We start from the raw sequence: 25587 nt of genomic DNA, 5'->3' as shown, positions 1-25587 counted from the left end.
GTCCAACATACTGCCACTTATTTTTTTTGTTCCTCCTTTCCTCATTCCGTTTAAGTGCTGGAGTCCCAGTGCAATAAAGCATTTAAACATATGTTCAGCTTGAAGTGATGAAGTGTTTTGTTGAGTCAGGACCTTTCCATTCTACTCTGCTTGTTTGAGTGCCGGTATCCTTTGAAGTTTGAAAGGCACATGGAGAGATTCTCAGTGGCACAGAGAGGACCAATTAATTCTTCCTTTTATTAGTCTCCTTGGCCCTTTAATGTAGTTGCTCTTAGCTTCCCATTTTTTTTGCTTTCTCTGCCATATTGTATTGTCTGCCTTTCTGTTTCTCATCGCTCCGCTCTTCTTTTATTTACCACTTGTCTTCCCCAGAGCTGGCAAGCATGCTTCTATTTTGAACTTCAGAAAATGTAGTGTATGGTTATTTAACTGAGTTGGCACTTGAGGTTGTTTGGTCCATGACATGCTTCTGGTACCATCAGGCGGCTGTCAACGCATGCCACTCTCATGCCACAGTGAGACCGGTCTGAGGGTACTATCTCACCTTCATTTGTCCTGATGGGATAAAAATATACGTGCTGGCCTACATGTTTGCTTGGTACAAGAGTGTTCCTGGGTTTTGTAAGCGAACAGTTGATGCGTGCAGCTGCTTCAGAAAGAAAAGATTTGAAAATGTGGAGAAGTTGAAAATGGGGGTTGCTAATTAGATCCTTCTCTCAATCCGAGCCCAGAGCTTTCCCAGAGCGTTGGTGACTTAGCACTGACTCAGAGAAGCATGAGTCCTTTTGATGTCTTTGCATTTTTTTTAAACCTGCTGCAGCTTAGCTTTGAATTCAGAACTTTTGCTTGCTTTGCACTCCCAGGTCACTGTGACCAGGCTCCTGCTATCACAGGCAACACACCACGTGGTTGCCTTTATAAATGTGCCAAGCTCAATATTCACACCTCGTAAGTAGCTAACCCCAGCTGTATCCACCGAAAAGCTGTTCCAGAGCCATACTCTTTGGTTTGTTGAAAATCTTGATTTTGCAAGCTTCCTCTACAAGTGTGTTAATTCTGGTGATAAATTTCTAAATTGACCCTGCATATGCCATGTTGCAGTTGTGAAATATCCTTTTTTGGTCCCTTCTTGAGTGGTGGTGTCTCCAGACTGGAACTGCTCTGGGGAGCGGCTCTGGGGCGGAGTACATGTATGTCCTCACATGTTTCACAGTGTTCCTCTTCAGTATATTAGTCAACTGTGTAGGCAAATGTGCATTTCTTGATTAAGGGATGTAATTCCTGTTTAATCAGTGGGGTGCATGGTTTGCTTCCAGCAAGGGCCATAATTCGGTCTGCTTTCCTGGGAAAATATTTTTGTGTTACTTCACCACAGCGTTGACCAACCTGGCTGTTCTATCCAACAGATGCACACAGGTCTGAAGTGACTCTAATGGACTGTGACACTTGTGAAAAAAAAATCGACCCGGTGAACATATATCTTAATTTAAAGCTGTATTGATATGTGGTTTAGCGGTGGTGGATGCTTTTGATTTTGAATATTTTGCAAGCCATATAATGGTATTCAGTCACTTCCTTCGCACTGTTGCAAAACTGTGTAAAGTTTAGATTAGTAACAGGTCGTGGCATAACAGCAGTACTTAAAGCCTCGAGGAAAACTTCAAAAAATGTTATGTTTACAGATCATCCTGTGAAAATAGCTCAGACTGTCGCTAAATCTCTATTTCTGCTGCCAGAGATACTTGTGTGGATATGAGCTCCTCTGGCTCGTGGATGCTGCTGTGGTTTCACAGGGTGATGCTGAACGCTCGGCCCCGTGAAGGAGCACAAACCTACTAGAGCATGCAGTATGGCAAAGGACACCTGAAGGTTGGCTGCGCTTTGGTGTTCCCGGGTGTGTTTAACTACTGTCAGATATGATAATCACAGTACGGGAGAGCCTTCTGCCAGGCTGCCTCGCCTTTTGGAGAGGGGGAGCAGAGCATTTATTTTCAGATAGTCAAGCCAGCCTCAAAGCTGTTGTTACCTTAGGCAAAACTAAAACGGAAGGATAACATTTTAATTGTTTGACAGGCAGCGGATTTAGGCTTTTATTTAGCAAAGTACATGGAGTCTGTCGGCTTCCTTGGGAGTGTTACATTTATACCTAAGCATATGTTTAAGTTCATTCCTGAGGCTGCCGAGCGGGGCCTTCAGGGAGAGAGCTTCTCACCTTCCCTGCATGGGAGGGAAAAGGCACCGGGCTCTGTGCCTGAAGACATCAGGGCACTATGCAGCATCTCATTGGTGTAAAAACCAAGGTGAAGTGATGCTGAGAATGGGGAGGGAGGGACCAGAGAGACATCAGGGTGTCCTTTCTGCATGGCCTTACAAGATTAGGTGATGTCTAGTCTCCTGGGATAGGGGAAGAAGAGTCCTTGGTCTGCTCCCCCTCGCCCAGTGCAGGGGTTCCCTTCGTTGGGGCCTTGCAAGCAGGTGAGCAAGGATCTCTCGCATTTACAAGGGAAGTTGTTGCTGAGTGATCAGTAACTGGCTCTTCTCCAGCCCCCAGAGAGCTCCCGCGGTGGAAGAGGTCAAGTCTAGCTCGACGTTACTTAATGTAGTGTGTGCATACGGTTTTATCGCACAGCGATTTCTGCATCCTCCGCATAGCTGCCTTCAGATTCAGCAGCTTTCAACATTTTATGCAACTTGTAAGAGCCACAGAATATTTTTGTAAATACAGCTTAATTTTCAGGGTTTTTTTTAGTTTTCTGACTCATAGTCCCTTTCTTCAGAAACAGAAAATGATTCATATACCCAAGCACTTAACTCACTTTAAATTTGTAAATGGCACTTCATGCATGCTTAACGAGGGTATTCCAAACCACTAAAACCATAATTTGCTTGTGCTACGTAATAAGGCTCGAATCCTGCAAAGACTTCTGTAAATACTGCCGTTCATTGTAGGTTTCTGCAGATGGTGACTTACAGCCACAACCTCCACTGACTTGGGTTCAATGCATCTTTATCTCTGTGGTCCTCATAAGCTCTGACACAGCACCTGGGAAGAAAGAACGAGAAAGAAAAATGAAATTGGTGCTATAAATCTGATGCAGAAAATAATGCAGGAGAGGCTCTTTTATTGCTTTCACAGGAGTAAGAGAGTTGAATATTAAAGTGCATTAGAAAAAGGAGATGGAAAGAGAAGATGAAAAACATTTTTTTTTCTTTCAGTCTGCTCCAGAATTTCTAAAATTAAACTCTCAGTGTCTTATTATTTTTATTGGAAGATATGAGGGAAAAATCCCCCTATGCTGGATAATTCAATGCCCAGCTAGATTTATTTAGACTCAAGAAGTGCAGTACTGCCTTTTTTAAATGCTATTTCACTCAGGCAGTGCACATAAATTATGATTTTCCTTTTTAAATGGAATCAAATAATATATGAAGCTGACTAATCTCTTAATCCGGACTCTTCTCCCAGATCTTCCAGGAGCCACTTCAGATTACTCAATTTCTAAAAAAAAGGCCTACATCTTTTTTGTTTGTCTGTCTACCAGGCGGAAGTCTAAAAGCAGTAAAGTATTCCATTTTGAAATTTGGTAAATCATAAATGCATTTGGGGGGCACGGCTTATGTTGTGGGAATCAAATTTCTGAAAAGGTCAAAAGCATTTTTTTCAGGTACATTAAAGGAGAATTGTTTGGAGTCATCTGTTCATTTTCAGGTATTTTATTGCTTCATCTTTTATTCACTTTGTTGTTGTGAAAAGGGGGTTTTGGTTACAATCTTCCCACTCTTCATTGCATAAAAAGGCAAAATACTCTGCTTCTTCCTCCCCTCGATCTCGGGGGGGGGGGCGGGGGGAGGAGAAGAGAAAAGAAGAAGAGTTAACAAGCATCTGTTCTGGGAGTAATTTATAGCTCTCTAATGTCAATGAAAGAGTACAAATGAAACCGTGCTGTTATATAGGTGCTGAGGATATATCCTAGGATGCCAGAACAAGGTCTGTGATGCCTCTTGAGGGGGAATGATGAGCTCATGAAAAATGTGCTGAATGGGCAGGGGGCGTTTCAGGGATGATGGTCTCTGTGATGCTCTTCCAGGTCAGTTGGCACAAAAAAAGAGCTGCCATTAGCTTTGTAATATCTGGTCTGTGGGCATTTGCTTGCTGGCTCCTCCCTCTGCACAGCACGGTCTACGTTCCCCTGAAAGCTCACATTTGGATTTGCTGTCTTTGTCGGGAGCTGACAGTGCAATTCTTTGCAGTGATTAGCAAGTGTGTATTTAGGGGCTGTGTTGCATCTAGGCAGAAATCTTTCAATATTAAAAATATGTCTTACTTAGCAATTTACATAAGCTACTAGATTTGCTACTAGGCTACTTTTTCTTCAGAGCTGACCACAAAGGAGGAAAAAATGTTTCAGTTGGCCTCAATTTTTCCGTAATTGGGAAGAAGACCTTGAGTCAGCAGTGTGCAGTTTTGTATGAACCATGGACTGAATGCAAGAGACCAAGTTTGGGCTTTTGCCTCTTTCAGAATATTTTGAGACAGAATGCTTGAAGCACGGCCTGGTTGGGAGCCCAGGAGGGGGACCTGGAAAGCCCAGGGTCACAGCCAGGAAGAGGCACATTTACATAATGCAAACAGGTTTCTCATTAGCAAACTAAATAATAACCTTGTCTGGGAGTTATATTCAGTGGCGTTTTGCCTCTCAAAGACAACTCTGTCATGAAAAGTATTTAACTGGCAAGGAAAAAAAGTGTAGTTTTCTCAGTTGACTCAGTCATTGAGTTTGGGCCAGAGATGCAAGGTCAGTTGAGTTTGGCGTAAGTTCATGCTTCCACTGGTCATGGAGTAGGGGAAGTCCTTTCCAGCGCTGCCTTCCTAAGCCACTGGGTCCTGCTCTTTGCTGTGCCAGCATGAGCATTTCTGGGAAAGCCTGGAGGGTGCCGTGTCCAGGAATCAGGTCCCAGCTCTTAGCAGCTGAAGAAAGTCACCCTGAGGCCTATCTTCTTCAACCCCATTACCCAAATGAAACACAGAGAGCACTACTTCTGTTGTTGTTGTTCTTCAGAAAGTTAGAAATGGTGGCGTGGCTGTCAGTTTAAGGGGCGGAGGTGTTTTGTGGTTTTTTTTTTTTTTTTTCCTAACAACCAGTTTATTCTCTTTCATTAGTTTCTGTTCAGCTAAAGGAAATGTGGCAGCAGAGGATGGTTAGCTCAGAGCTCTGCCAGCAACTCCAGCTTGTGCCGCAGTGCTCAGGGCTAGCGGCTAGATTGCACACACAGGGCTGCTGAGAAAGAGAAAGCCTTGTGTGGAGAAAATTAAATAAGGTAGGGGCCAGCCTTCACTGTGCACAATTTTGCAAGTGAAGTTGATCAGAACTGAAAGAGTGGTGTGAAACTATGAAGACAGACATTGAGGCCAACAGCAAGAAAATGAAGTGAGTTCACAGAAGACATCCTGGACTGTGACAGAGCTCTCCTCTGGTTTCCATATCTAGCGTTTCCTTCTCTGTTTAGCCAATTGACATGAAAATCATGAGAAACTGCTCTTTTTAATAACAGCCACTTGAGTTCTTTGTCTTTTAAAATTCATTAATCTATGGGTCACCTCCATCCTGCCTTGATGCTCCTCTGCCTCATGGAGCAAGAGTTTAGGGCCCCGTCTTATGGCCCTTTCCCGTAGTGCCTGCTCACTTCATTCACCAGCCAAGTAACAGCCCCATGTGGGATGTTCCCTGGCAGATCAAAATCCCATCAGAAGCTGGCTTTGCGGTTTGTTACAGCCTCAGAGCGGGGAGTAAGCATGCTAAGAAGTGCTGAGCTATCAACCTTTCTGGCAACAGGGTAAAAACAATCTGTAAAACTAGGCAGGTCTGACTGCAATCGCTCTGAGATTTCAGGATCCGACAGGCAGGAGGTCCAGAAGTCAGCACAGTAAGTCGGGTTCTTAGAGCAAGAGCTTCCCAGGAGGGGAGCTGCAGGATTCTCCTGCGCTGAGCTCATGGAGTGTGCAAAGGCATTGTTTGCAGAAGCTGGAATAAATAAAATTGCTGTCAGAAAGAGTATGTTAAGAATTACCAGTAAGATAATATTCCTGGGATTCTCTGAAGTGTTTATACCCAGTAAACAGGTTGGTGCCAAAAGTGAGTTATTACTGGGGCTACTAACCTTGTGATCTTCGTGGAAACCCACCACGTCATCTTGACAGCACGTACTTTGTCTCTCAGAGGGCTGCAAGTTGGGCAGCAATTACAGCCTCTCCCGTTGTTGATTCAGAAAGCGTTTTAAATGGCAGGCTCTGCCAGCAATGCAAACTGCGGGCATTATGAGAATAAAAATGCCTAAAATAAGGAAAGTCTATGTTAGGTGCAGTTACACCACAATTTTCTATTTAAGACAACACTGGGTTGGGCCTTGGATTCATAAACACAATGAGGAGCCTTTTGAAAAGTGGAAATTGCATTATGGCTTCTGTTTCCTTTCCAGAGAAGCATGTGAAGCACATTACAGAGCAAGGGAAGGTCATGACTGCAGGGAACAGGACAGGATGTCTGAGCAGGGAAAGGTGGAGCAAGAGGAGCTGCTGGAAAACGAGGGCAGAGAAGCAGCAAGAGAGCATGAGGGTGGAAAATGGTAACTGGAAACTTTGGCAGCATCTTAATCAGAATTCATTCAGATAAAAAGTCAAAAAAAAAAAGCATTTTCTCCCTGCCCCCAATTACTTCTGTATTTCTGACTTTTTTTAAATCTCTTGTTTTAATCTAAACACACGTTGATTTTTATTATTTTCACATTCTGGCAGTGTTCTGAAATTTTTGAACTGCCAGACAGGCTCAGAGTTTCAAAGCCAGCACCTGCATATGTGCACATATCAGTCTTACGAACATGCTGGGCAGGCTGAGGCTGATCAAAATGTATTTGCTTAACTGTGATCAGTTAATAACACCACTGTGCATTAAGTGTTGTGCTTGTTAAATTGCGGCGCGCACTTCCCAGCTCCATTTCATGCATCATTCCCTCTGTCCATAAAATTGTTTCTGAGACAGCCCTGCTCCTGGCACTGACTCTTAAGCAGGGTGCAAGCAATTTGATCCCCGCCTTCGCCTGCTCTGCGCAGAGCAGCAGGAGGATGTCAGGCCCGTGGTGCGCAGGCAGAGGAAGGCAGGGCAGTTCAGGAACCAGCAAGAGGAACACTGCTGCCGCCTTCTCTACTCTCCCATTGCTCTAGCAGCTACATTGGGCCGTACACACCTTTCCAGGATCATTTATTTGAAGCACTTTGCAGCCTCCCTGGCCAAGCAGCACCTCCAGCAGAAAGGTCTATGGTTTAGCATAAAGGAAGTAAGCATAAAACATCTACATATTTCTCAAAGGGCAAATTGTCCAAAGAGTCTCCCCAAGGATAGCGCAAACCAGAACGAGCTGTAATTACTTGTCCTTTTGTTTTGCACTTTGTATGATTTTCTCCCTGGTTTTGCAAGTGTGCCACAGTTACACTTCAGTGGCTCTGCAGCTTTTTAACAAGCTGTAGTAGGTACCCTATTGCTCAGGCACTGGTAATACTAAAAGACAGAAAGTACCAGCCTTTAACCCTTTGCAAGGTTATGCAGCTTAACAATACGGAGTAGTCTTAGATGGTGACCTGCCACAAGTAGGTGGGAGGAGGGAGGTCAGGAACTGGGATGATTACCCACTCACTACCTCTCCATTGTACACCAGGATTACTCAGAATATTTTGCTGCTTGAGTTAATAATGTCGTGAATATAGCAAGGCAGAGAGAGAAGGGCACAGAGGAAACAATTTTGAAGGAATTAAACATTAACAGCACACCTTAGATCCAACTGAACAGGAACAAAAGAAGGGAATACCGTCCAAGTACAGTTTGTACTCAGTTGTAATAGGCAGACGGGTTTTGTTTACGGAAGCAGACAATCATTGCCTTCCTCTGAGCTGTAAAACATGCCTTAAAATGAAGTACTAGTAGGAATTTTGTCTAAGTAGAGCTTGCAAAGTAGAGCCTCAAAGGCAAGCCTGGTCCATTTGAGTTGCTACTCCATAAACTAATTACTCAATTTAAAACAGGAGGCAGCAGCCAGCTGACTATTGCACTGATTCCTGAGTTAGATGATTTTGCAGTCCACATTACCCTGGTTTCTTCATTCTATGGCTGTAAAACTGTGGCTGCAGGCTCAGCTATGGGGTACCTGGGCTGCAGATATAATCAACCATTGCTCCATCAGTTTTAGCAGTGGGGCTTTCAAGTGCCCCAGCCATAAAACCAAACTGCCCTGAACAGCATAGCCTCTTGGACGGGTGCTCACTACGTGGTTTTGCCCTTATTTGAACAGAGGGGCAACTGCAAAAAGGGGAAAAGCCCCCAGAGCAGGTCTGCATGCTCAGTGCACTCAGGAGAAGTGCATTTCTGCTGTCAGTCTGAGTAAACCAAGGTTTGCTAACCAAATTATATAAACAGCCCAGCACCCCCTGCCTGCAAGGAACATCAGGTCTGATTAAGAGTCCGAAGAGTACATTTTTCAAAACGTCAGTGGCTGGGTCGGAAGATCAAAGATCATTGATTTCTTTTTATTTTATTTTATCTCAAAGAATGATTTTTAAAAAATCCTTTATCAGCCTCTTTTTGAATGCCCAAAAGACGGAAGAAATTAAAGGGTATTTATTAGTATTAGCAGTAGTATTCCAAAATGTATTACATGCATTATTATTCATATTATTCCGGAGATGCAGTGCCAGCAAATCACAGATACAGAGAATTGGCAAGAAATTAATTGGAGGACTAAAAAAGTACTGGAAATTAGGAAAGGCGATGAGATAGAAGAGATCAGCTGACCAAAGTGAAGACTGAAAATGGCACGTCATTCTTGCAGTAAAAGGGTAATGAAATACAGTGAAGGCAGAGTGGGAATACTGATCTTCACATGCTTCTAACCAACTTCTTGCCATACTCGGTCACATTTCTGTAAGATTGCTGACGTAAGCTATTACAGAATGAAAGGACTTTTATGCCAGTATAAATGAATCTCTGGTGTAGAGCGCTACCACTTCTGCAATGATAGCTTCTAAAATGATAGGATATTACTGAGTGAGCTGGGCTTTTGAAAATCCAGTGGCTTAAGTTCTCTTGTGCTAACTTTAGTCTCTGTCCTCCAATAGAGGACACGTGTCCAGGCATCATGGCAGGAAACCCAGGGCCTGTAAACATTATCTAATGCATATTGGGAAAGACCGTCCCAACTCCCACATGAAATGATGGGCTCTGAGCTGCTGTTGCCTTTCAGAAATGAGACTTGGAATTATGGTAAATAGTTCCACAAAATCTCAGCTCCCAACTGCCCCCCCCAAAAAAATTAAAAAAAAAAAAAAAAAAAAAGATCTAATACCATGGATTATTTTAGAAAAAAAAATAGAGATAAGGCAGCTAACATCATTATGCTTCTATGTAGTACTGGCATCAGCTGCAATCTGAATGCTGTATGCAGCACTCAAAAACCAACAGAATAGGATGAGAATAAGTACCAGGACAGGTGACCAGAGCGATTAAAGGTATAAAGCAGTTCCCATACACAAATCAATGAGGTAGGACAGGGATCTTGCAGGATGGGAGGGAGTTGACTGCCAGGCGTGATGCTAAAAAGGTCTTTAAAATCATGGGCAGTGCAGACAGGGAAGCTGGTGACAGAAGAGCTGAGAGCTAGGAGGCTTGGGGAAACTGCCTGTTTAGTGCAGAATAGAGCAGGGGAGGTGGTTCTTCAGGTGTGTAGTTAAGCTGGGGAGCTCCTTGCCACATGAGGCTGTGGATGCTAAAATTTGCATGAGGGCAGAGAGAGGCTGGGCAGGTTTGCAGAGAAGTGCACTGAGTGATACAGTTAAAAAACAAACAGACCTGTCTGGGTCAGAGTTGCTGTGCTGCAAAACATTGGAAGGAGCAAGGAGAGAAATGCACATTTTCTTCCTTTTCTTACGGTCTTCCCTAGGCATCTTTTTGGCTACTTGCTGCTATTGTGTTCCCCAGTTTAAGAAAGCCTTTAAAGGTGTTCCAGGGAAGGAAATGGCTAAAGGAAAACAGAAATCAAGAGAAAACACCTGCTTGTGAAGGACAACATGCAAGCCCCCGTGCTGAAGGTGCCTTGGAGGCAAGAGGAGGCCAGGGGTGACGTGCCACGCAGCATCCCTTGGGCATGGTGACACGGAGAGTTTGGAGACGTGCACCTCCCTGGGCATCCCCAGGCGAGGAGCAAGTGATATAGGGGGGAGTCAAGGGAGGGACTGTCTTGGTGCTGGTGGGATTAAGAAGTTTTGTATTATGGTCTGTGGGCATTCTGGAAAAGCTGATTGAAAGGTTTTTCTTCTTTTTGTATTAATAAACCAGGCTTCCAGGCAAAGTTTTGTGCTGCAGGCAATACCACATGTAAAGTTAGGATGGAACCAAAGAAGGAGAAACTGCAGCAGTAGAAGGATGCCAGTGGACTAGGCAAGTCTCTGCCATATCACACTGCAAGCTGTGGAGACTTGGCTCCAAAATTTTGGCAATACGTTTAAAAATCAATGCCTATTCAGTAATCATTCTTCCTTTTGGAAACACTAACCTATTGAGCTGTAAGGTTTTTAGGCCTCTGAGATCCATTGGCCCCAAAGTGGAGATGACCACAGAGACAGTATTAACCTGAGCAAGTTTGGCATCCACTTTGCTTGCCAAAATCCCAAACGACTGGACTTCTCAAGGGGAAAATGGTGCTAAATGAACTTGGCTCCCACTCGTTAAAACCTGAAGGAACAGGGCTGCTCTTCAGTCCATCTCCTGTTCTCTGGTCACCTCAACCCTAGCACTCGCAGGTTGGAGCAGCAGCTGCTGATAACCGAATCACGGTACAGCTGAGGTTGGAAGGGACCTCTGAAGATCAGCTGGTCCAACCCCCTGCTCCAGCAGGTGAAATGATGGCTCTGACACCTGAGTAAAACACCCAGCTGGCCGGTTACACCAAGCTACGGAGTGCCTGACCCCAGGCACCGCGGCCATGCCACCTGCTCAGGCAGCGAGGTCCCTGCCCGGCTGATCCCTGCACGGGGCACTGTCTGGCCAGAAGTGTAAATCAGATTTATGTTCTTTCAAGTGGGATGTTGCTAAAGACACCTCCAAAGCTGCTTCTCTCTATCTGATTTTTACCCTGGCAATTCCTCCTGACATTTCCACCATTTTAAAATTATTTTTCCCCTCTCCCTCTTTACTTTCCCAAGCATTGTTTTTCTCTGGTGCTTATTTTCTCATATGTCTTTTGCTTCTGTAAATGACTGCATAATGTTTTTCCTTTAAATTGTTCTGTTTCAAAGTTTTCCCTCTGTTTCAAACTTCCCAGTTGCTATGTGACTCTGCTGTGTGGTTTGTAGGTCTCCTTTTGCTCTTCTACGGTGTCCTTTATCTCTTAGGCAGCTTCCCTTGAAAAGCTCTGCAGTGGAGATAGAATGAAAAATATCTGTATCCCTCTGTGTCACTACATAGAAGTCTAAAATATCTGTGAGACAAAGAGAAACAAAGCAAGCATTTTTAAATATAAAATAAGGGTTCCTTATTCATAGGACATTTATTTTCAAAAATTCCCTAATAGCATGAAATGAAACCCAGACACTTTATTAAAAAATGCATACTTTTTTTTTTCTTCACACATCCTAGTCATACCATGGGCTTTCCACAAAAAGCACAAGTCTTCGTTTTTGTGTTATATCCACAGGACTGCTATTACATGCCTGTGACCGTGCCGGGACACTCAGACTGATGCAGGAAGGCAGAGTGCCCGTAGCTTTACGGGAGCCATTGCGGGCGTAGCAGGTCCCTGCACCAGGGAGTGTCCCTGTGCGCATCTCCCCACGTCCTCCCAGCCAGCTCCTTTTGAAGTGAAACACTCTGTCCCTTGTAGCAGCTCAACGTGTGTGACTCTGGCTCTAATCTGAAGCCCACAAAGGCCAGTGAATGCCTCTCTGCTGATGCTCAGCCAGGCTGCAGCCGGATTTAAAAAGTGGCCTACATCTTCTGCTCCATACCTCAGGCTCTCTTTGCGTAACTACCCAGAGGTGGTCTAAATTTACCATTGCAGTGTGAAAACAAGGATTTCACACTACATGAACAGCAGTAGGTCTAGCTATTTAAACCACTTTCTGTCCTGATTTCTGAACCATGAGCAGGACTTGCATTTACCGGCTTTGTCGACAGAGCTAAGCTGGTGGATATTTTCTTTGGTGACCATTTTTGTTTCCAGCTCATGGCTACACCAGCAGGAGCTGTGGTGGATACGAGCAAAAGAATGTGCTAGCTGATGCGAGCTAAAACACAACTAAAGCTAAAACACAACTCTAAGCTAAGACACAACTCCTCGTTTTGCATAGTGAACCTGGCAGAAGGTGTGTTTAGACTGAGAGGCCTTTTCAAACTTGGAAGTTTTGCCAGTGGATTTAAGACACGTGTATATACTAGCCAAATCTAGCTCTTTATGAATTTCAGATGCAGGCAGATGCCGATGGGCTTTCTGCAGCTGTCTTGCCCTGCCAGTGTTTCCCTGCAGAGGCAGGATGGTGCCCGTCAGCCAGCACCATCCAAAGGTCACTACAAGAAACTGCAGTACTGCAAGTAAGGCCTCAGATCTCACTTCTGTCACCCAAAGTAAGCTGACAAGTATACAAGCATCTGCATAATATCTCAGGAACAGTGGAAACTCCTCTTGAAGACAGCATCAGACATTTTGTCATGTTTTTTCCTTTCCTTATGAACACTCTTCTTATGTAGAGTATCATTGAATCTGCATCTGAATTAATGGAGAGACACTGCTTTGGAGCAATAGCTGTTCATGCAGGAGGGGAAAGTGGGCTTCGGATGCAAGCTGTCTGGTGGGCACTGGTGCATGAAGAATGCTTTCTGTGTTGCTAGTGCAACCCATCGCTTGGGCAGATAACCAAATGGCATCCAGCTGAATGCTTGTGGAACAAATGGGGCACCTTTGCCTTTGGAGACAGCTGAGTTAAACTCTATTCAAAATGGGCTTCATCAATATAGAAGTTTTAATTTAGATCTTGGAAAGTAATTGTACTATGTATTAGCTATATGTGTGTGCAATATTGTGCATTACCCACATCTGTCAGCCTTTAGGATGGAAGTCACATTTTCTTCAGCTTGCTGCCGATTATGAGCAAGGGAAATTACTGTAGTTTCTGGGATTTAGGGAGATTTGCCTGGCAGAGCCGACCTGGATTGCAAGTGCTGTGCAGCGAGCCATGCACAAAGAAGAAATGCAGCCCAGGTCCTGACGCCAGCGGTGGCTGCTTCTGTTTCTTCCACCTGGAAGTGGGTGGAAGAAATTCGGGTGTAAGAGCATTCCCTGTGACCATAGCACAATGCTCCCAGCGAAGGTCATGGTGAAGCAGAGGCAGGGGAGGTGTTTTTTAAGTTATTCATACAGGTTAATACCAAAGTACTTGATCACAGCAGTGCTCCAAAATGACTTTTGAGCTACTGGTTTTGTGGCCAAGTGCTTGCTGCCATGAGTTAGCATTTCATAAATTTGACCTTTATGTATTCTGCAAAATATTAGCAGGTTTACTCTCCCTGCACACCCTTCATTCATTGCTGCATAACAGCAGAGAGCAATTTAGCTCCCTGGCAGTGTATTTTACTAAGACAGCAAATTGTCTGTGTTTACTTATGCTATACAATTCAGTATTACTGCAAATGTTGGCCAAATTCCTGCAAAGTTGGTACCTACAAACAAACTCTTAAATTTGTATTTACGTTCCTAAATAAAAGGTCTGATTTTTCAAATACTGAGTCTACTCTGACTCCTGTTGACTTTTTGGAAGCCAGTAGATGGCTTCCAAAGAGAAGAAGAGGTGCACGAAGTAAGAATATTTCTGGCAAGTCACGGGGTTTGTTTCATAAAAGGGGAGGCTGTAAATACTGTCGTTCATATAACGTTTCATTCCCATTCCTGACAACAAGCCCAAGTGAACTACAGGGTTCATCAGAAAGGCTAATTTTGCCCTCGGTATTATTAGGAGTTCCTCAGTCCCTTTTAGTGAGGTTTTTCTCCTGTGTGTCAGCGCAATGAGGCTTCCTGTCCTTTCTCTGTATGATTTCAAGGAAAGCCCGATTCATTACTTCAGGGGCTGAGCTGGATTCCATCCCCTGGACCATTTTAAAAGAAATCATTTAAGCCTCAAATACTTGCACTGGTTGCAGCAGCAGATGTGTGAAAGGTTAGGCACTTGCTTTGCTTCTTGCTGCTCATCCTTGAGAAGAGCAGGCTCTCCTTAATCTGTGGGCCGAGAAGCAGAGCAGGAGGACTTTTTGACCAAGATAAAACAATGACACAAACCTTCCTGTGGAAGCAGGCTGCGCTTCTGGATGCTTCTGGAATATATTACTGGGGGTAGCTTACACTGCCTTTTAAAAAGAAAATCATGCCAATGCCTTTAGAAAAAAAAGGTCTCGTGTGATGAGGAGAAAGGGAGGAAGTTATTTTGGTAATATTTAGAAGTGTTTAAATGCAGAAGGCCCTGGAATGGAAGGATTTCACATACAGTAAATCAGGAGAGTGATCTGGCATAATTGCAAAGGTGACTTTGGAACAGTCTCCATTTCGGTCTCTGAGATCTTTCATTTCTTTTATTCTCATGGGTCAAAATTTGCAACATTTTCAATAGCCAGTATGCACTTTTTCTGCTCAAATGAGGCCACTCCTGAGGAAAGAATTTATTATTTTTTGTAAACGTTATTCAGCTGCCACTGATTGCGTATTTCCATTCCCTTTGCAGAGGCACAGCGATAGCCGGGATCGTTTTTGGCATTGTCTTTATAATGGGAGTGATCGCCGGGATTGCCATCTGTATCTGCATGTGCATGAAGAACAACCGTGGGACTCGAGTCGGGGTCATCCGCACGACGCACATCAACGCCATCAGCACCTACCCAGGTGAGGGGGCAGAGCAGGGCCAGCAGGAGCGCCAGCAGCCCCGGTGGAGCCGTGGCTGTGGACAGCCCCGGCCCCACAGCGAACGCGGGTGTGAGCGCTGGAGGCTCTCCTGGGCCTGCAGGGGAGAGGCACGACCAGGACTCCCTGCCAAGAATCGCAAGACAGCCCGGCCTGCACAGGGCTCATTAGTGCAGCTCTCCACCCAGGCTCATTTATTCTGCTCCTCTGTGGGCTAACGAGATCTGGCCGGGCACCAGATCATCAGCATGGCTGCACGGCGGCCAGTGCCCGCAGCATCATGTCCAGGCCTCGCTGCGCTGTGTGGGACCGGCTCTCTGCACGTGCCAGAGGCTCTCCGGTGACAGATCGGTTGGTTTTCCTTTGTGCTCTGGTTCTTGTAGTGGCACTGGGTCGCGTGCAGTCAGCTCCCTTTCATCGTCCTGCACAATGGGGGGCCCAGCATGCCATATGCCATTTTGCCATAATGGTTTTTCAGGTGCAGGGCAGCACCAGGGGAGGCACCGAGCCAGGGCCCTGGGGCACCCCAAGGGGCACTAGGGACCCCTTACACTTCTGCTGTAGTGTAGCTGTGCCCATCATGAGCAGGAAGGAGCTGATATGTCTGGTGGTACCTGAGCTAGCTCTGTGCAGATCTGCTCTCTGCACTGCACCTGTCAGCTCGCTGCACTCTAGGAGTGCGGTACAGGAGCACCAAAGCTGCAGGGGTTGTTTTTCTGGGGTCCCTACCTGATGAAAATGGCCACATTGTTGAAGAGCAAAGCTGGCCCCTGGAAGCAGCATTAATGGTGTTTATGCATTGCAGCTATGTCTCTGCTTTGGTGATGTGATTAATTACACATCCAGGAGCAACTGCCTAGGGATAACTGAGAGTTCACTGTCATAAAGGGCAATGGCGTTTCACAGAGCATGTCCCCCCATCCCACTCTTAGAGATCCCCTGCCTTTATATTCCCTCCTGTTGAAAAGGTTGCCACAAACCCCAGGTGCATTAAGTATACTTCCAGGCAAGCTATGCAGTACTTGTCTTCCTCTGTCACATTCACTGCTCTTAGTGTCTGTTCTCTCCCTCATCCTCTGACTTTCCAGTTAAACTAAACCCAGCTATAATCATCCTTATCACAGCAACATTGTTTTGCGTAGAGAGATGAGTAATGAAAGAAAACTGCAATACTCTCAGCCATGAATTGCTGAAGAGCTTCTTTAGAATCTAACAGTGACTGCAAGCTGTAAAAACAACAGCAAAATGAAGGCTCTGGGGCTGTAGCCTTTTCCTCCCCAAGCAGGCTCCTGCAATGACTCACCCCCTATCTCTCCACCTCCAGGCAGTTTGACTCTGCACACTCCCTGTTCCAGGTCCAAATATTTGTTTGAGCAGTTCTTCCTCTCAGCAGCAGCACTTTTTGGAGGACAGGGCAAGCCCTGAAATGATTTCTGTGTTCCCCATTGTCATGAACACTTCTGGAGTGATGACTGACCCGGCTTTGGCTGTAAGATTTGTCCTCCTGCCACTGCCAGTTTTGGAGAGGAACAGCAAGTGAGGAGGTGCCTTTCCTTTGGCCTCAGCCGCCGTGGCAGCCAGGTTTTCAGAGAGCAGCGAGTGCTTTTCCTGCCATACCACGACTCGAGTCTCTTCCTTCCATCACAAACATCCTAGGTTTCTGTTTCCTCTCCATTAAAGTGCTATTTTGATGCCAGTCTGCTTGAGATACCTAGGCAAGGAATAGAAAGGCCTCCATGGTGACACGAACTGAGAAGAGGCAGACTCAAGCTTAAAATTTGTAGACTGCTGTAATGGGGTTTTGATACGGGGCTTTCTGTTCCTACCATACATACAATTTTGCAACATTTACTGTCTTTGTGATCACTGAATTAATCTTTCTCTAAGGTTAGCAGAAGTAATAGAAGAAAAGCTTTTCAGCTGCCTCTTTATGTATGTATATATATATATATATTTTTTTTTTTCTAAATGCCTGACCTGGTTTACAAACACAGGGCTCTCCTCAGGTGCCCCTTTTGGGGAGAACAAGATGAAAGCTCTGTTATTACTCAACCTGAGACCTGGGAACGTCCTGAAAAGATGTCCAGCATTTGCCCTAGCAGGTGTGACACTGCTGTGCTGCAAGGAGCTTTCCACTGTGTTTGGCATGGCATGGCACGGCACACATCTCCTGGGGACCCAGAGGGTGTTCCGATTATCTGTAGAGATCAGTGAAGGCCCTGGCTACACCACCATTTTGAGATAACATAAGTCTATGTTGCTGGTGAAGGGGGTGAAAGGGAATAGATCTGATGAAAACCCAACCTCCCTCCTCTGAAAAAGTGTAGTTCTCTGCTACACCACCCTGGTATCTTTTGCCATATGGCCACTCAAGCCCTGTTAGCAGCACAACATGTCTGTGGCATGTCTGTGGGCATAGGGATAAGCAGTGAAGGATAGGGCAATAAGCAAGGGTTGGCATTGACATAAAGGGACTTATAGCAACAGTCTGAAAAGAAAAAAAAAAGCACGTGTGTTGTCAGGAGACTTTACATCTGTTCTATGGAAATCTTAATGCCAACAAGAAAATACTTAGGGGCCTGCATATGAAAAAGATTAATTTTTTAACTCTTTCTTCTTCCTTCTCCCTTTTTAGTGGCCCCACCACCGTACAGCTATGAATATGAAATGGAGTACCCAGTTGATTTACCTCCACCATACACTCCAACTCCACAGACTTCAATACAGTATCCCCCACCCCCTCCTTACCCTGGATATTCAGGGAAATAATTACACGGCTTCACCTGGATATTAACTACCTGTTGAAACAGCCAGCACTGTTGGAACAAATATTTTTGGCTCAGGGACAAGTAGGATGGGGTCTGCATCAACACATCTGGTCAGATGATGAAATAACCAAGGAGGGTTGATGTGTCTCAGGACAAAGAAAAATACTGTCCACTCTGGACCATCACATTTCATGATTAAACAATGTGTGACCAAAGTTCCTCCAAGTCAGTGCCTAATGAGTAGCCCTTAATACCAGCGTTTAGCCTCAGCTGCAGCCTGTTACAACACATGGGAGCCATGGTCTTCCCATTTAGGAACATGTAAATGTTGCAAATGGTTCAACAAGGTCTGTTTCAAATGCACAAGAGACAGCTGCTGGGACTTATTCTGGGAGAAAATTCCAACTGTGGTCTTCAAACATGTGATACACCTTTCCGTGAGACAAGGGGAATAAGGAAGAACAAGGAAGACTGAAGCTATTTTGAGTTTCTACTTCAGGATGATAATAACTGATGATCAGCTGTGCATATTGACCTGATAAGTGTATTACAAAGAGAAGTGCTGTTGGGAGTTACTCAGTAACCAAAAAATGATGGATGTTATTTCTGGCCAAGTGCAAGCTGTTTTAAGTGCCTACTTTTAAACAAGTTGAGACTAGTTTGTGGCCTAAAATGTAAACATAAAGAGCATTTTTATATGGGAATTACACTAATTTATAGCTGATTAACTTTTACCTGGACTTAGATACTGTATATATTGGACAATGCCACAATGCCTTTTTTAAGACCAAATGATACTTTGATTTTTTTAATAAAAAAATAATTCAGGAAAACTCACAAGTGGGAGAAGAAAAACAAATCAATTTTTAAAACATCATAGATCTGTGTTTCAATTGGATTGCGTAAAGACCTTTTTTAAATTAAAAAAAAAAAATCATAGTGTTTTCCAGTAGTAATGAAATTCAGCCTAAGCAAAGAGATGAGAAGAGAGACTGTGAGCATCAGATTACTTTTGAATGTTGTCCTGGGCGTTCTAAAACTCTAAGTCACCAAGTAGTATTTCTTGCATTTGTCATGCATACTGTTCAAAATTATTTAATCTCTACTATGTAAAGTACAGACCTTCATGATTTAAAATCTTCCATATACTTATTGGCCTAACTGTAATTCAGCAGCAGCTATTTCAGAACAGAGTATCCAGTTACCTAAAGCATCATTCATCCTAAAGCATCATCCTTCAATGACAAGACTGGTTTTATATGCAAACCAAAAGGCAATGGTTCTCTTCAGGGATTTAGAAGTGTTGAACTCAGTTTGAGTTGGGTAGCTGGGCAGTTGGAAAACTGTGCAGTCAAAATACTGGAAGGTGACAAAATACAACACCTGCTTCAAGACGGTTCAGGACAACTGTGGCATCAAGTTCATTTCAGAGGAGAAGCTTCAGGTTACCACTGATTCCTGGAGATCTGAAGGTATTTAAATGTTTTCCAGTATAGCCCTCATCTTTTTTTTCAGATGTTTCAGCGTGTTAATGAACTGAAAAACAGCTTGCAAAAGGTGTATATCCCTGTGAAGCCAGATAACAAACTTTCTCGTCACCCCCTAAGTGAGATATTTTTGTCATTCAGTCCTAATTCAGGGAAGAACTCAAGCAACCTTTTAACTCGAAGTACAAAACTTATTCAGAAGCTTTCTTGCATCCAAGACCTTATTGACTGTTCTTGCTCAGATTTTGTAATTGTATTTATCTTTTCCAAGACAACTAAACTTACCCTCTTGAAACCCACACTAGAACCTTAGATCTGAACCTGACCACTCTAGGTTCAGATCTGTGTTGTGGCCCTTGGCCAAACTGAGCCTTGAATCACCGACCTATTAGCTATCCACGCATTTGTAACCCGGTCAGAGGAAAACAGCTGTGTTACAGATTTTGGTTGCTGTTGGTTGCTTGGAGCCTTCACCAAGGAAGGAAAGTTACAATTCTCATTTCTGTTTTGCTGTTCTGAGGTGACAAATCCTAAACTAGGTTATCTTTACACTTACTTCTCTGGGCTTTGTCCTGTGACATCTCTGCTGCTAACATGACCTCTCCTAAGATGGATGTTCCTCAGTTGAAATCCTCCTGTGAATTGTAACCTTCTGGGTTTTAGCACTCCCTTCTCAAAACCATCTGTAGGGGTGCTGGTGGGCCTGCCAAACTTCCCATCTGAGCTGGTGGTCAGTGTGAAGAACAAAATAAGCATGGTGTTCTGTGTGGGAGGTCCTGCTTCTACAAAGTTCTACGCTACTACCTCAGCACTTTACCCTTGATTACAATGGATGATATCTCTGTGCCAAAAAATTACCTGTAGATAATGAGTATTTGTAATTTCTCCCATTTGTGTATCTCATGTCTTTGTACTGAGCATGTGGACACACCAATCAAAGAGTAGTTTGTATTTGATGAATCCAGTCTCCTGAAAAATACAAAGAAAGAAAATGATCCTAAATCTCTCCTTAGAGGAAGAATTTCTCCGCCTGTGACATTTGTCAGAACAAGTTACAAAGCAGATTCTTAAATAAAAAGGCATTTCAGGAAAACAATTAAAAATCTTTGGTAATGGAGTCCTCTGTTTTTCAGCTTTGAGATTGCATGTTGCCCCTAATGATATTCCATAAAAGTCATGGTGACCTAAGTAACTGGAATGTATATATGGCTTAATCCAGGGGAAAATTACAGAAATAGAAATTTGAGAATTTTGTGGGGATAGAGAGTTATTTGTTTGATATGAAAAAACTAGTGAGGATGTTGATTTTAACATGCCAGTTTATGTTCTGCAGACCCATATGTATTGGGCCATACCAGACAATGATTTTACTTCTCAAAGGTCACCACATGTCTTGTCCTTGCTAAGAAGATAAAACATACAGGAGCTGCCCTTCCAGCAAATCAGGTAGAAGTAGTGCCAAGTCGCCTCTTTTCAAAAAGAAGTGAAGATTGCTTCAAAAGTAAGGAAATAACCAAAGAGGAAGAGGGAGTTTGAGAAATTTATAGAAGTGAAGAAATAGAACATAAACATAGACTGCATAAACAAATGGGAGCACTTGCTAATACTCAAGTGTTGAAAAAGTTGAAGTGTTGTTATACTTTAGGTGTTATTTTCTTTGTGCGGAAACATGTAATTTATTCAGCATCTCAGTATTCAAAGTTCCTGCAGTTCGGATATTGCTGGCCAGTAGTCATTTATTCTGTCTCACATGAATAGATTGCAGATGAGTGGGTTAGTACAAAGAGTTTTTTACTTAGTCATAAAGATTTATTTCAGTCTCCTGCACTGCATCATGTCACAGAATCACGGAATCACAGAGTGGCTGAGGTTGGAAGGGACCTCTGGAGATAACCAGAGCCACCCTTCTGCCAGCTCCCTGGGCACAGCCTGACTGCCCAGCTCTGCAGTCGTGGAGTCACATCACACTCTTGCAGGTCCAACACAACAGAGAGACGTCCCCATACTCCCATGTTTTGGAGCAGGGCTGTGCACCACCCAACATGCATGAACAGCACAGATACAAAAGAACATTACACTGCAGATAATACATAATAAAAACACTTTAGTCTTACCATGAGTAGATCTCTTTTCAATGCAGTGAGGACATCAAGACCCAACAGCCGTACTCCATGCAAGCAAAATGAGGCAGCATCAATTGTAAGTAATTATTGTAAATAAGAAAAAATACCAAAATGATCTTTTGCTTCTCTCACTTGGCAGTGGACAGAATAACTAATTTAGTTAATGAATGTAGCATTGCCTTGGGTGATTCAAATACTTGGACTACATGATACTGACTGGCTTGTGCTCTCAGGTTGCTCTGCCTTTGGCTCATGATTTCTGGGCTGGATTGAGAAGGCAGAAGGAAGGTTATAATATCAGGAGTACAGAATTTGGTCCCATGAGCCTTTCTCCTGGGTTTCATAGCTTAGCATGTTAGAAGATTACCTGGTTGCATGAGTGTTGTTATGGACTAGAAGTAGCAGGAGTTACAAGTACTTGCAAAAGCACATATGCTTGCATATGTTCCAATGCCAGTCCTCTTTTGTGGAAAAAAAAATTAATATATATATATAAAGATATATATATATATATATATATATACACGTGTGTGTGTAGCATGTTAGATAATCACGTATCGGGGATATTTCAAGCCATGATTCATTTCACAAACTTAGTGTTTGTGTTTGGTATTTCGTTAACCTTTTTTTTTTTTTTTTTTCCTCAGAATAAGCTACTTCCAAAACAGTTATCTCTCTGACAGTCTACTTTTTCTAGGATATATAACAAACAGCAGGAGAAATGTATTTAAGAGTTAATGCCCCATTTGGGAGACTTTACAAATTAGTTAATAATCAGTTGGAGTAGTTACAAGGCCAAGGCAAAGCCAAGGGAAGTTAATATGCTAGGCTGCCATTACCTAAATGACACACTCCAATGAAAGGATCGTTAATGCAATTGTAAGCCCTTTTTAATTAATGTAAGGATTTACTTTTTCATTGTTGCTAACTTTGAAAGATGCAGTATCAGTGGTGTACAAGACCAGATTTTCAATAGTGCCGCAATGAAAAGATTAGATTGCTCCACAGAACACCTGGATCAATATTAGCAGTATTCTTGGTACTGTAAAAATATATTCTTTCAATTTAAAGCAAATGTTCTCAAGACCCTTTGTTAAGACACAATGATTTTTTTTGATGTAATGGAATAGTTCATAAAGCACTGATAGCTATCTACTTGAATGGTAAATGTTCTGCATTTCTGTATTCACTTTCATCCTGGAAGCTCACCAAATGCTTTAGTAACTAGGAAAAAAAAAAAAAATATATATATATATATATATATATATGTATTTTAGTCACCTTGGAATAAAACACAACAGGTATTTAACAGCAGACAATAGCAGTGTGTAACACCTTGAGGCAGAAGTTGCAGTAAAAAAATTTAGATATATTGAATATATTTCTTCAGTTTCACTTAAATGGCGGCACTCAGCAAAACACCTTGAGAAAGTAATGACCAGGACCCTTTATCAAAGTGGTCCCAATTGCTACTTTCCAATGGATACATCCAGTCTAGCGGCGGTTTTTATATTGCAGCAACCTCTGAGGTCCAAAAAGCTGAACACCAGTCCAAGTGTAGATTATAGTACATCTATTGTAAAAACACCTCTCCCACTCTGCAGTGAGTTTGGTGTGAAGTCAAACTAGATGAAGAAGTGGAGGGCTAGAAGAAGAAGGGGTGACGGTCCCTCATTTTACAGACAGGGAAAAACAACATGATCGAGACGTTTTGCTTTTCTGTGACCTGTGGAGGATGGATTGCTACTGCTATGGACAGTAGCTATCACTGTGGGAAGACTGAGAGGTATGAGTAAGAAGTGTGCTAAGGAACTGACGTGCAACCAGGAGGAGTGCCCATAAAAGATCTCAGGAAGCTCATACTCGGGGATAATGTTATTCAAGGTGCTGGCGTCAGTAACCAGAGAAGCGGTGTTGGTCTGTCCAGTTTGCTGTGAAGATTAGATGCTCAACATTTGCACAGCACTGGAAAGGGGAAACATTAATTAGTTTTGTTATGCTGTGCATGATTAGTATTTTAGTGGAGATTAGGAAAGGGCAGCCTTTGGATGCCACTGCAATCACAACAATGACTAAGAATAAAGTAAAGCCAAGAGAAACAAAAGGAAAGCCAAAGACTGAGGTGTTTCTGAAGAAAGTGTTCTTTTTTTGCTAGCATGTAATATGGAGCTGTCTCCTTAAGGAGGCGAGCTGGCAGGCCACCTGCTCGGGCAGCTGGTGGTAAGCAGCTGATGCCAGAAGGAGCGAGGCTGAAGTGGGAGCTGCATGGTGCTCTCTTCCCGGAGGCCTCGGTCTTTACCTGAGCTGCCTGCTCACTTGCAGGAAAATGTCTGTGTGGGTGAGGGCTCAGGGCAGTGTTTGTTTCTTGCACTCTTGCATAAATGCAAAGTTGGCTATCTTTGTCCATAACCTTCACAACAGATTTAAGACAGGTTTGTTTTCAGTAACATGGGCAAAGCCACTTTTCCATGGCCAGGAAACAATCCCCCCACTTTCTCTCGATAAACGCCATATTCTATTGATAAAAAGTCCTCCTTCACAGAAATTTATCTGGACACCGGTATTGTCTTTCACCGGTTTATCCAAATTGCCCGGTCTTTTCTTGTTACAGTATTTTTACCGGTGACTCCTCTCACTGTCCTTATTCTACATGCTCCCTCAAGATCCCTCAGGGCTGTGTCCTTATTTTACCGCCGCTTGTCAAAGAGCTTTTCTGAAGAACACTGATCGCAGGAAGACATTTTCCAGACCGCTCCCCTGCCCCCACCGTGTTACCACCTTCAGTGTGGGAAGATCAGGCTCTACAAGAGTAATCCATAGCCCAGTTTTAAACATCACCTCCTCCACAGGGGAGGAATGCCAGCTGTTCACCAGCTATCCTGAGATCACCCTCAGCCCAAGCTTTAGTCCTCCACTTTCTCAGTTTTCCCAAAATCTAAATATGGTCATTAAATTTAGAGAGAGTAAATGGCAGTGGAAAAAGAAGTCATGCCCACATCTGCCCTCAGGCTTAGCTCACCTCTGAGAGATGCCTTTTGCTCTGTGTATCTCCAGCTATCCAGTTGACAGGATGCTTCCTGGTTTCTGAAGAGGGATCCAGTCCCTTTCTTGTACAGCTGCCTTTAACGAGGAGGGTGTGCTTCAGCAATCCACCTGGCTGTGAAACCCAAACCTTACCTGGGGCTGCACCCTGATTTTGGCACCTGTGGCCCTCTGTTTTTTATCTGGATCCTTGTGAACAATCACTCAACTGGGAAGTTTTTAATTTGTTGTTGTTGATGATGATATATAATACTGTTCTGGGCTTAATTTTTAGATATCTCATGTATACCTGTGGTAACTTGGTGACTAGGCTGAGCTTAATTGCACAAAATGTTAACCTAAGACGGAGAATCCAGTCAACCCATGTAGTGGGACTCAGAACTTCAGTGTATATTTCATTATACCCTGAAACTTGAATAATAAATCGACTACTACAGATTATATAGCTTGTACGATGGGATATGCATAACACATGCAGATTAAACCTGTATACTTGTGACTGGCCCTTGTTTGAGACAGGCTGTCATAGCAGTGAGCTGCTTTGTTATGATAATAGGCTTGGGGTGGTTGATTACTTGCCAAGGCATGAAGGGATACCACGGTACCTGCCGTTTATTGACAGCTAAGAGACAAGGTTGTTTCTGATGCTGCTACCTCGCATAATGAGAATTTATGAAATCATCTGAGGCTGCCCTTGTCAATTATCATCATCATTATTTCTGTGCTTAAAAAAAACAAGGCAGGGTTCTTGTGGGCATTCATCAAAGAAGTGCTGTGGTACTGCAGTCTCCAGTGATGTGCCTCAGCCAAGACCTAATCAGGTAAATTCTTGAGATTTAGGAATGAAAATAAATACATATGTGTTGCACTGCTGTTCCTCATTTGGTGGTGCTCTTCCTCTGAGGTGAATGGCAGGGGATCAATGATCTGATTCAGGATTAGAAAATCAGCATATATATTTGTGCATAAAGTGATGAACTGAGAGGTAAACCAACCCAGCTGAGTGATAAATTTTGGTCTCCTTACTGACAAATTGTGAACCCATGTTTAAGATACTTACCACTGTCCTAGTTAGGCTATCACTGTATATCTATCTTCATAATCTACTGGAGAATATGGAGAAGAATGAAGAGTCCCTGTCACAACTGAGAGGCTGGTAGAGTAAAATGAAGTTACCACCAGCTG

General features: G+C 43.5%; 1 protein-coding gene across 4 annotated transcripts in view; it reads left to right on the top strand.

Annotated features, from left to right (window-relative positions):
- Positions 1-20340, top strand: part of CYYR1 (cysteine and tyrosine rich 1) — a 58000-nt gene extending 37660 nt beyond the window's left edge. For 3 of the 4 annotated variants that reach the window (XM_040576405.1, XM_040576389.1, XM_040576396.1), the window contains exons 3-4: positions 14807-14964; positions 17618-20340. In XM_040576405.1, coding sequence (XP_040432339.1) covers positions 14807-14964; positions 17618-17751 — 292 coding nt within the window. In that variant the 3' untranslated portion in view covers positions 17752-20340. Of the gene's footprint in view, positions 1-6477; positions 6625-14806; positions 14965-17617 lie in introns of those variants that run through there. The other variant, XM_040576415.1, reaches the window with a different exon arrangement.
- Positions 20341-25587: the final 5247 nt, after the last annotated feature.

The sequence above is a fragment of the Cygnus olor genome, chromosome 1, assembly GCF_009769625.2.
Source record: "Cygnus olor isolate bCygOlo1 chromosome 1, bCygOlo1.pri.v2, whole genome shotgun sequence".
In the NCBI taxonomy this organism is placed as follows: Eukaryota; Metazoa; Chordata; class Aves; order Anseriformes; family Anatidae; genus Cygnus; species Cygnus olor.
The sequence above is the reverse complement of the archived record's forward strand: the minus strand, read 5'-3'. Positions and strand labels throughout refer to the sequence as shown.